This window comes from Cornus florida, unplaced genomic scaffold, assembly GCF_030987335.1.
Source record: "Cornus florida cultivar Cherokee Brave unplaced genomic scaffold, ASM3098733v1 CherokeeBrave_3.0.0_Hap2_Chr04, whole genome shotgun sequence".
In the NCBI taxonomy this organism is placed as follows: Eukaryota; Viridiplantae; Streptophyta; class Magnoliopsida; order Cornales; family Cornaceae; genus Cornus; species Cornus florida.
The window spans coordinates 79,027,551-79,040,447 of NW_026775574.1; the positions used below are offsets into that span (position 1 = coordinate 79,027,551).

The 12,897-nt window shown below is 35.1% G+C and overlaps 1 protein-coding gene across 1 annotated transcript; it reads left to right on the top strand.

The window, feature by feature from the left end:
* The first annotated feature begins 11,730 nt into the window (after positions 1–11,730).
* On the top strand, positions 11,731–12,897 carry LOC132305166 (uncharacterized). Its single transcript, XM_059802844.1, has 3 exons — positions 11,731–11,910; positions 12,010–12,276; positions 12,538–12,897. The coding sequence occupies exons 1-3, from the start codon at positions 11,731–11,733 to the stop codon at positions 12,895–12,897; spliced, it is 807 nt and encodes a 268-aa protein (XP_059658827.1).

Sequence of the window (12,897 nt, forward strand, 5' to 3'; positions counted from 1 at the left end):
AGGGTGGTACAGCTGGATAAGATCTAACATGTGGATAAGGACAAGAAAGTTCGATCGATCAGAGAATCAAGTTGGATCGATCGAACTTTGAGATCTTTGAATAGGGACAAACATGGCTCAGATCCATCTTGAAGTGCTGAGATCGATGAAAGTTGGATAGATCAAACTTTTCTTGAGATCGATCGAAGTTGCTGAAATTCCATCATTTGCTTCCTTTTGCTCTACTTTGCTCATTTCTGCTCTTATTTGGCTGAGTTAGCTTATTTTAGGGATAAGTACCTAAAAACGGAAATAACACGAAATCAATACAAAGCGGGAAAATAAGATAGATAAAGGTTCTAGAATACCTAAGCTTAAGGAGTTTAAATGCGCACTTTTCAGCGCTCATCAGGCCACATAGACTCGGCTAGACAAATATGCTCAACACTTCGGTGTAAATATCATTTTTCTAAAAATATATTAAAAAAATATTTCTGAAAAGTTAGATTCAAATGGATTACTCACATGTCTACATGACACTCCTATGTGGTGGGGTTTTACACACGCATTTGTGAGTAGTCCGTTATTAATAGTAGGATTAAGAGAAAAAATTTTGTTTGGTTCCCATTTTCAAAACTTATTTTTCTCAAAACTAGATTAATAAAGAAATGATATCAAATAATCTTCAATAATTATTGTATAATAGTTTTTTATTTTTTGAATTTTTGGGAATAATTTTTTAGAAACTCAACCAAGACTATGTAGTTAAATAAACATGATTAAGCATTAGATTTGTCTACATGGGTAGTTGTGGGAAAATATTCCGATATTGACTTTCATAAATTATATTAATTTTTGAAGTTTATCCGATAAATTATATTGATATTTGTAGTTCGTGAGACCTTCATATGAACCTGTCATATATTTAAATGATCGATGAAAAATGAAATTGAGGCGAAAAATGGAATACTACACAATTAAGTTTAGTCCTTTAGTGCATTATCATCTTTTGCCAGTGAAAATGTAGTTGGGACAATTGCTTTAGACTTGACTAATATCATCAACTTGTGCCAGTGAAAATAGATGGATTGGGACCAATTTGTGCAAGTGGAAATAGATGGGATCATTTATGTGATTCTAAAGCAGCAGGGGGCATCGTTTTTAAAGATGTTGAAGCGTTTAATTTGGCTCTCCTTGCTAAGACTGCTTGGAGGATGGAAACAGGTGACGAGTCTTTGTTGTACCGCTCTCTTAAATTGAAATATTTCAAGAATTGCACCTTTGTGGATGCTCCCAAAAAACCCAATGCATCTTATGCATGGAAGAGTATTTGGTCAGCGAGAGAAGTTATCAAGAAGGGTATGAAATGGCGAATAGGTGATGATGCGTCCATTAACTATTGGGTTGATAATTGGGTGCCAGACCCCTCCAATTTTACGGTCACTTCCAAGCGACTTCAGGCTGGTTTCTCTTCGGTTGCTTCCCTGATTAACCATTTTTCCCACTCTTGGGATTTTTCCTTGGTTCGCAGGTCTTTTAATGAGAAGGATTGTAAGCTGATTTTTCAAATTCCATTGAGTTTTTGGGATGGTCCTGATCGCAAGGTATGGGGTCTTACCAGCAATGGCAGTTTTTCTGTTAAGAACGCTTATCATGTTGCATTGTCTATCCTTCGGCCCCCTCCTCTTCCTCCTCCTTTCGATGGCTGTAGTTTTGATCCTCTTAAAAGATTTTTGTGGAAAGAGGTGTGGCGTCTCCGAGCCTATAAAGTGCAGAATTTTATGTGGCAATGTCTCCATGAACGCATTCCGGTTAATCAACAACTTTTCAAAAGGGGTGCTTCGGATGTTGCATGTTATGCATATTGTGGAATGTTCGACGAAACGGTGGATCACCTTCTTTGTACTTGTCCGTTTGCCTGCCACGTTTGGAAGCTATGCCCACTTCGTATTGATTTCTCTGAGGTACAACCTACCTCTTGGCCAAAGTGGTGGTTTGAGTTGTGTGAGCGTTGGTCTTCCTTGGCAGAAGCTGCCGATTGTTGCGGGCTAGCAGCCTTCATATGTTGGTCTATTTGGAAAAGTCGGAATGATCTTCTTTTCCGCAATCTTGCTAGGGATCCTTTCCTAGTTGCTCAGAGGGCTTCCATGGCTTTTAATGAATTTTCAGAGGTTTCCCGTCAGCATCGGCTACTTTCTCTCCCTTGGCAGCCTTCCCCATCTTGTTCTGAAGTGTAGCTTGCCCCGCCGGAGGGACATCTTAAACTTAATTTCGACGCTGCTTACAATGTCCTTTCCAAGTCTTGTGGTGGTGGTTTAGTTTTGAGAAACCATTTGGGCCAGCCAATTGAAATTGCATCTTTTTTCTTTCATCATGTTTGCTGTTCCGCTTTGGCTGAGGGTTTGGTTTTGCGAGCTTCTCTGTATCTGTTGAGGGACTGGGGTTATCATCATGTGGTGGTGGAAGGGGATTATCAGTCTGTGCAGAGTCTTACACCTACTGTGGATTCTCTCGTGGTGGTCATGAATGACATCTCTTCTTTTCTCTCGGTTTATCTGAATTTGTCCCTTGCTTAGACTCCTAGAATTTGTAACGTGGTTGCTCACTTGGTGGGCCAAAAGGCTCTAGAAGTCGGTTGTGGTGATTTAGAGTGGAGCATATGATCCCAATGTTCTTCTCCCATACTGTACATTTTCTTTCCTTTAATATAAAAAAAAAAAAAACTGTCATATATTTATATGAAAATGAGGAGAAAAATCGAATACCACACAATTTAAGTCTAGTCCGTTAGTGCCATTACAACCTTTTGGGTCCTACACCGTCCTTCAACGTTGCAATCAATTTTTCTATCCTTATTAATTAATTAATTATTTATTTCAAGTTGAAGATGAGAATTGGTAAGAAATTTGCCAGCTGGTTGGATAAAAAGTTGAAGATGACAATTAGCAGCCTCCCTCTCCGACACTGACTCTTTTGTTTTTCTTTTTTTTTTTTTTTTTTTTTATTATTTTTATTTTTTTTCATCGTGACTTTTCTTTTCCCTGGACAACTATTGTATTCGATTGTTTTTCATCCTTTAAATTTTTACTATCAATTAACATGTACATGATGATAGCTCCAAATCCGATAGTTCAGTTTTCTTAATTGTTTTTTTCAAATTTATCAATTTCAATTTCATACAACGGAACACACCTAATCTTTCCAAACACTTGTTTGAAAATTTTGATCATTTTTGAGAATCTAAAACTGAAACAGTAGTAAAAATTGTATCTTCAACTTAAAAAATTGTGTTTGTGTGTTAGGAAACGGCTTTAGCTTTCGCTCAGCTAAAAAATGGAGTAAATGATTTATCAATGGAGCCTCATCATGGACTGTTTATTCTACAATGTAGTTGGGGTTGAAATGTCATAATGCAACATTCAAGGGGTAATTTTCTTTAATTGTATTTATTTATTATTTTTTGTTCTAAGGTGTGATTGGCCCACTAAATATTTTTTTACTTGACCACCCTCACGCGGTTAACTTTTTACTGTAATGTTAATATTTTGGGTAAAGTAAGCCACACCCTCTGAGGTTTGGCAAAAGGACACTCAGAACAAACTTACCTGTTTTTTAGACAAAGACACGTCATGAAGATTCAAAAATGAACAAAGACACCCTTTACATGAAAAATTAACCAAATTACCCTTTGACCGTTTAGGAAACTTTTTTTACTTTACAATTTAATAAATTGGACCAATCTACCCTCATGAACAATTTATGCATAAAAAAAAAAACTTTATACTGTTCATTTTTTTTTTTTTTTTTTTGGTTTTGTTTTGTTATTTACTTTATAAATGTCCCAACTTCTTAAAAATGTAGATGTTTAAAATAATTTTTTGATTCAATACATATATTTCAAATAAATTATATTTTGTTTTTACTTCTTTTCTTTTTCTTTTTTATTTTTAAATTAAGATGCTTAATTCTTTCATCTAAAAAAATTAAACCAATCTCTTTTCCTTAAAAATAAAAAATATGATATCAGTATAACTTTATGCATCTTAAATTATATATCAAATATTATGCATTTCCCAACATAAGACACAAGCTGCGGATGATGTAAGTTGTACCAGTATAACTTTATGCATTTGTAACATTTCCTTGTAGGGTTGTGGATGATGTAAGTTGTGGACAGAGCTGCTGTAGCTTTCGATTTGGTCTTTGAACCTTGACAGTGGCCGATATCAATGTTTCGGTTAGTGATGATTAGAATGAAGCTCGCCGAACTGTTTTGATAGAATATAGCTTGGCCAGACCTGGACATGAGTACGCCAGAAGTATAGGGTCTGAACTAGAGCACTGGACCTGTTGGATCTGTTCATTGTAGTTCTCCGCAGATGGGTTCTTCAATGAAGTGTCACCTATTGATCTTCACAGAGCTTCGGCCAAAATGGGGGTTTATTGTTGCTCCAATTTAGTCTGCAATCGAGCTCACTCTTGGGTCTTCAATGGAGTTCACTGTTTTGGTCTTCAATAGATGAACATCACATGATATCTCAAATTCTCAATGAAGCACATACCCAAAAGCACTCTCTGATAATCTCTTTTACTCTTCTCTTTTTATTGAGCCGGCTCATGCATGAATGGAGCCGGCTTTTGCTAGGTATTTAGAAGATCCTGAGAGCAAGAGATTGTACGCAGAGAGATCCCGAGAGCAGCAGTTTTTGAAAGCACTAATGGAGCCAGCTCTACATGTTTCTAGAGGCGGCTCTTCCTATTCCTCGAGGCGGCTCAACATCAATTGGAGCCTGCTCTATCTTATTTTATGAACTTTCCATTGAGATGCCGAGAGCATAGACATTGAAACCATCTATGGAGCTGGCTCTGCTTTGTATAAAGACGGCTCTTTTTCTTCATAGAGACGGCTCTTTTCCTGAATGGAATTTGCTCTACTGCTGCTTGCTTCACTTAAATAATTCCTCTTTTGAGGACATTCTTGTTTAAGATGTATCATTTCAAACATAATTTACAAGTAATTCATGTGAATGTAATGCATGAAAAATAATTTTTTTTAATCCTAAAAAAAAATCACGCACTAAAAATAGTTTGCATAATTGATGAATACTTGAATTATAATAAAAGAAAATTTCCACAATATATGAATGATTTCAACAAACCATGAATTAAGCAATTCATAGTATAGAAAGATTGTGTGGAGTTTTACCAATTACCTAGCCCCAGGGTTTGTTCCCAAGTGTGATGCTTCCTTCCTAATCCTTGATTGAAGAAGATGTCATCAGGTAACCCTACAAGGAAATGTTACAAATTCTCCTTTTGGTACCCAAATTTTCTTAGGTCCATATGAGTTAGGTAATGGAACATTAGTTCCTTTTGGAACCCAAATTTTATTGGACTTCAACTTCTTTCTAAATGGACAATTATGAATCTTATGTCCTAATCTTTTACAATAATTGTATTTAGAGGATTGGGTACCACTCTTGACAAAATGATCATACAAAGGATTTATTCTTCTTAACAAGCATACATCTTTAGTGTGAGGATCATATTGTATCTCATTTTTCAAAGAGACATCTTTTTGATTTCCAAGTATAGTACTCAAGTTCTCTTTTCCTTTAGTTGTCTTTGCCAAAATGCCATTTTGAACATCAATGACTTCCTTTGAAAAATTATACTTGGAAACACAATCAATTGATGGTGGCTCTTTAGATAGTACATTATCTTTTTCCTTTTTCAAGGACTCGTTTTCAATTTGAATCTTTTGTAATTTTTGCACAAGATAATGATTTTCCATTTTCAAAGAATCATTTTCCATTTGGACTTTTTCATGTTTTTGAGAAAGATTGTGATTTTTCTTTTTAAGAGAAGCACATTTCACAATAATTTTTTCTAGCACACTATGTAAATCTTTAAACGCATCATGCAAGTTATTGTGTTCATCAACTAACTCATTATAGGTAGCATTTAAATCAGAAGAATCGTGGTTGGAATTTACCTCTTCTTCGGAGGCCATGAGACACAAGGCATCATCTTCATGATTTTTAATTTCCTCTTTGATGGCATTTGTTTCTTTGCTAGAAACTTGAGAAGCTATATTCTTCTTTTGAGTTACTCCATCTTCTTTACTATAGGAGTACAAGTGAGACTATCAAGGGCATTCAAATGGTTAGAGATGTTAGTAGAACAAGAGTGCATTTCATGATAAGATACATTGTCTTTGATGCTAAGAGAAACATATTCATTAAGGTGCATATTTAATTCCTCAACTTGACATATACCATCATATGTTAATTCAAGTGAGTTTCAAATATCTTTAGCCGTTCTACAAAGGACAATTTTATTGAACTCATCTTTGCTTAATGCACAATAGAGATAACATATAGCTAAAGCATTGCATTGAGTTAATCTATGCTCATTTTCAGACCATTCCCCTTTAGATTTAGGAATTGTATTTCCTTTAAAAACTTTGGTTGGGATATGATCACCACTTTCTACAACTTTTCATAAATCAATATCAATACCTTTTAAAAAGGCCCTCATTATAATTTTCCAATAAATATAATCATTTCCATCAAAACAAGGAGGTTTATCATTGGGTTGTCCTTATAAGAATGTGATACTACCTTTGTTGGCCATGATCGTACTCTAAGATGGTTAAGTCCTTTAATAGAGTTTAGGCTCTGATACCAATTGTTACTCAAGAATTGACTCTAGAGAGGGGGGGTGTAAATTATAGAAATACAATTTGTAATCAACAATATAACCAATTATGCAATAATCAAGATATGAAAGTAATCAATTTAGCATAATTGTAAAAGAGATAAGGGAAGAGAAATTGCAAACAATAACACGGCGATTTTTGCGAGGTTCGGAAACTCCTACTCCTCGGCTCAAGATCCCTCTTGAGACTTCCCAAATTCCTTAGAGCTTTTCCTTAATGGTGGAGAGTAAACCTTCAATTGAACCTTTTACAATAACTTGTAATAGAAATGAAGTGTACAATGAATCTCTCAAAGATAGTAATACAATTTTTTAGCTCACAACTAAAGTATTGATGAATATAAATGAAGCTCAAACTCTATGAATGAAATGAATGAGAGAAGATGAAATATGTGAAAAAAATAAGCTCCTATGAATTCAATAGAATCTCTCAAGTGTATAATAGAGTAAAAACTCTATGAAGATTAAAACAAGAGCAAAAACCCTTTTAATCTTTACTAGAATCTCTCAAGATAGAATAAGAGTGAATGAGAGAGATGAAGAGAAAATGAGAACAAAAGCTCTCTTTGCAATGTAAAATAATGTCTCTCAAATGGTATATATTTAGTTAGCAGATAACCCCTCTGTATATATATAAATTCGCAGTTCAATATAGCTATTAGAAGTGGTTGGAAGAATTAAATGCAGAAAAATTGCCGTTGTAATTCAAATCCCTCAAAGGAGTCGGCTCTTTACAAAAGTGGAAGCGGCTCCAATATGAATGGAGCAGGCTCTTTTTCTGAAATGGAGGCGGCTCTATTAAAAAATGGAGCAGGCGCTTTTCTGAAAGATTGTTCTACGAGCCAAGAAATGCTACTGGAGTGAAAGGAGCAAGCTCCTTTTTTTGAGTGGAGGCGGCTCCATATGCCTTGAGAGAGCTGGCTCTATTTCTTATAGAAGGTTGCTCCTAATTTTGGATTGGACAGAAAAGAGCATGACCTTAAATGGACATAACTCAGTCCATGAAACTCCAAATGAGGTGAAATTTGAGTCTAAATTTATTGTCTTGAAGTCAGCTTTTTAATACCACCAGCCTTGCTCAAAAATTATAACCATAGAAATAGTTATGACCGTTTTAGTGCAACCTGGTCAGAAATTTCACTATCCAGGGACATGCATCTTGTGATGCTCATATCTCATTCAATTCAAATCATTTTTAGGTGAAATTTGAGTCTAAAATCAAGGGCTCAAAGTCAGCTTTCCAATACCACTGGCCTTATGTAAAAATTCCAACTACACAAATAGTTATAGCATTTTTAGTACAGGCTGGTCTGAAATTTTTCTGGGCTGAAAATTGCTTCTTATAAGATATCCATCTTTCTAGCACCTAGGACTTTGATGAATGGTGCAATTTAGTTCAAGGCCTATTTCTAAGAGTCTAGGGACATATGAAGATGATAAATTTCAAGTGTATTGTGTCCTAGAGTCATTTACCAAATTATGGCAACAAATGCTTTAAAGATGAAAAATTAATTTCAATGCCTTTTCCTTTACTTTCTAGAGACCAAAAAAAAAATTATTATGATTAATGTGCATGGTCCTAGAATTTCTAGCTTAAATAATGAGTTCTTTCAAAGCTTATAAAGCTTGAACTAACTTTTTCTTAGTAAAGACTTCATATGTCAATATATATAAATGAAGTTCCTAGTCTATTGCTTATGGTCATAAGAACATATGAATGATATATGATATGTATGATCCTATAATTTTGAGCTTCAAAATATATTTAAATATACTTTGACATTAAATCTTAAGCTCTCACCATCCTATCTACCATTTTCTTCATTCTTTGACCATGATCGTTTAGGCTTGATGGAGACTTGTTTTGTTTCTTTGAAATGCTTTGTGTGATCTTTGAAGTCCGAGTTTTTTTTTGATTTCTTACACTTTGAGGCTTCCTTGAATCCATAGCTTGAGTATTTGGAATGGATCTTCTAGCTCAACATTGAGGATTGAATATTGATCAACTATATATCACTCAATGAAAATATTAGTACTTAAACATCACTAATGGTTTGTAATCATCAAAACATAAGATTGACCTTTAGATAAAAATCCTTAGGCCAACAATAACAAAATATAATTTATTTGAAATATATGTATCGGATCAAAAAATCATTTTAGATGTCTACATTTTTAAGAAGTAAGAAGTTGGGACATTTATAAAGTAAATAACAAAAAAAAGAAAAAAAAAAAAAGCGAACAAAATTTTCTTTTTATTTTTTTTTTTGCATAAATTGTTCATGAGGGTAGATTGGTCCAATTTATTAAATTATAAATTTTAAAAAGTCTTATAAATGATCAAAGGGTAATTTAGTCAATTTTTCATGTAAAGGGGTGTCTTTGTCAATTTTTGAAACTTCAGGAATTGTCTTTATTCAAAAAACAGGTAAATTTTCTTTGAGTGTCCTTTTGCCAAACCTCAGAGGGTGTGACTGTACTTTACCCTAATATTTTTATAGGTGTGCAGTAATTATGCAGGTGGATTGAATCAATGAATCTCAAAAGCAAAAAGTGGGTCCTCTATACGTTAACAATGCTTAGGACAATCTTGAATGAGCTGCATTAATCTGCCTTGAATTATTTGGACAAATTACTTTGGACTTTACTAATTTCATTTCATCAACTTGTGTCAGTGGAAATAAATGGATCTGCACCACCTTGTGTGGGTGGAAATAGATGCGTTTGGAATTACTGAGTACTCGCGACTGTCGGCAACACACCCATATTGACGAAGGCTCATTTTTTGGAGTTCGGATGCTGTGGTAGTCCTCTGTCACGTATTGTGATGTCTTTTTATATATCTAAATCATGTTTCAACATATTTATTTTATATTTTAATACAATTTCAATATATAGAGTAAATGTGTTATGTAAAATAGGATTTAAGTGTGTTGAAATGATAAATAATGATGTTAAAAAAGATTTTAAGAAAGTGTATTTCAATACTATTTCAATACATCTGTTGAAATTTAGAATAAAATTGTTGAAATGTAAAACAGATGTGTTAAAAATAAATTGAAGCGTGTTAAAAAAATTTCCGCACCATACAAAAAGGATTGGTTATAATAGAGGATCTAGATATTGGTTAGTAGCTAGATATCATTTTTTGACACATCTGTTTATAGTTAATTAAAAGAGGAGAAAATTTAGAAGCTTAAAGCAAGTGTATGAACCTGTCATATAGTTAAATGATTGATGAAGAATGAAATTGAGGCGAAAAATCAAATACCACATAATTAAGTCTAGCCTTTTAGTGTATTATCATCTTTTGGGCCCTACACTGTCATGCAACGTTACAATCATCAAATGGCCGTATATGTAAATACATGTCTTTTTGTTGCATCAAATTACGAAATTAGCCAGTTGGTTAGATATATAAAGTTGGAGCTGATAAGTTGGTAAAAGATTAAAGTTCCAAAATATGTAGCTTAATTAACATTGCTAAGGACAATCAGTGTTTTGAATTATTTGGACAAACTCAGTGTTTTGAATTGTTAAATTTCAATATTTTTTTATTCGTAAATATTTTATAACAACCAAATACCTTCCAAACAAAACATAACACCTTACTGATCACCAAACATGCACAACATTATCAAGGCGAAAGATCAAGTTCTGAAATCAGACCTCCAATCAAATGGCCATACTTATCTTTTTTTGCAACAATTTACGAAATATGTAGCTTAATTAACATTGCTAAGGACAATCAGTGTTTTGAATTATGTGGACAATTGCTTTAGACTGGACTAATATCATCAACTTGTGCCAGTGAAAATAGATGGATTGGACCAATTTGCGTAGGTGGAAATAAATAGATGGGGACCAATTTGTGTAGGTGGAAATAAATGGGTTTGGAATTATGAGAGCATACCCATTGACCTACCATCCCTTTCTCATGCTATCTTTCATCTCAAGTTACAATAACACCCTTTCACAATACCAAATTATCAATCAACATGCACATGATGAACGAGGTACGTGATCCTTCTGTTGACACCCATTTTGGTATTTGGATTGCCAACCCATCTTCGGCCCAGTCATGAAAACCAAATGCCCTTGGTGTCCATTTTGGTAATTGGGTTCTGGCCCTAATTGGAGTTGATGAGCAGTGAAGTATTGGGCCGAGAGAATATAATGGGCTGAAACATGTGGCAATGAGGTTGGGCTAGGAGGTATGTTGGTAAGCAAATGATTTGGTTTTCGGCTGGGATGGTGCAATGCAGTTAAGATGTTGGGCTTTACACATCACATGGATGGTGGTTGGTTGAATGACGTGGCAAAATTACAGAAGATGGCAAAGTTACATACAAAGGCACTGCAGATAGGATAGGAAACATTTGAATTGCAAAAAATATTAGATAAGAGTTATATATTTATCTTGTATTTAAATGAGGTTAGGAGTTAGTATTTAGTTAGGATTAGTTAGATTTGAATAATTATTAGATGTATTAGAAAGTAAATAGGATGCTTGTACTTAGGAATTAGTTTATATCTTATCTATAAATAAAGAAGGAGGCATACTGTGAAAGAGGTCCAGCACCCTCAGAATCCTTATTATTATTTGTTTGCTTCTTCAAGCCTTCTAAGAATAACATTCTTACTATTTCTTCTTTATCTCTATCTATCTATCTCAATCTCAATCTCTCTCTCATCCTTTCTCTTCATTCTTTCCTTTTCTTTTCTTGCTATATCCATTATCTCTCCTTTCTATTCTTTTGTTACATTACTATAATTTGTTTATAGAAAGTCCTTTTAACTAAGGCATTTTTGAACCCAAAAGAGGAATTTATTTGTTCCCTTTTTCTTCGCATCGTCTGAAAGTCAACTTTCTCAAAGGGACTAACGTTGACTATTTACATCGAACCACACAAGTGGTTCTGGCATGCCTGGCTTACATCAATTTGAGATCGGCTCCATTCAGCCGATTTTAGGGTCAACATTTTTGGCACGCCCGGTGGGACCCCATTAGGTGAGCAAGTTATAGTAAAGATGTCTTCAAAGCTAAGAGGTTTGAAAGGCGTGAATACAAGAGATAATACTGACGAAGAAAATCCACAGATCGGCGTAGGTGATGATGCCGACTCATCTATTCCATCCGACGTCCCTTTGAGTCGGGTATTGGAATCAATTATGCAAAAAATTGATGCCCAGCAAGCACAGATCGGCGAGGTAAGGTCTCAAATGGGATAATCAAATTAGCTTTTGGTTTCTCAAATTCATGAGATGAGATCGATGATAGGGGAGTTAAACTAAATGATGTACACTCAGTTGGAAAAGATGAGTCAGAAACTTGAAACCAATGTACTGGCGAATCAAAGCCGACAAGATCAGGCTGAAGCGTCTCACGTCAATGAGTCCATATTTCAGCGTTTGATGGCACCATTGGTTCATATATCCCAAGGACCTCGAACAAGCACCATACTGCCAAATGCAGGACTTGGTGTTATGATCAGCAACATGTCGAATCATACACTTGGCATGCCAATGGGAAATCCGCTAATTTTATCAAATCCGTTGGTGGTGAATCCTGTGCTGGTGTTCCAGCCATTAATGAATGATCAGCTTACGCAGCATTCCAATGAGTAGCTGATTCCACCAGTAAGAAATCAGTAAGAAGGTGTCTGCCATCTAAACCAAGGTAGGGTCAATCCATTGATACCTATAACGGCTGCTCGGGGGCAAGTGAATACCGATCCACAAAGGGAGTGAGTTAATCAATTCATTCTGCGGCACCCAAATGATCCTCTAGAAAGAAATGCAGGGATTGATAGGGCTCAGATTTTGGCTTTAATACAGGCCGAGGTAGTACAAGGTCGCAGACGTGCTCAGCCGGTATACAGAAAGCCCTATCCTGATCACGTTGATGCCCATGAGTTGCCTAGAAATTATCGGTATCCTGATTTTTCTATGTACAGTGGTGAAGAAAACTTCTCTACAGTACAGCATATTGCAAGGTTCACTGCACAATGTGGAGAAGCTGGTCCTAGCCCTTGGTTAAGGATGAGGTTATTCTCTAGCTCTCTTGCTAGGGCAGCTTTTGAATGGTACAGCAACTTACCGGCTAATTCTATTCAGACTTGGGATAAGATAGAGGAAGCATTCCATACCCATTTCTACCGAACAGAGACAAAAGCTACACTGGCAGACATATCTTGA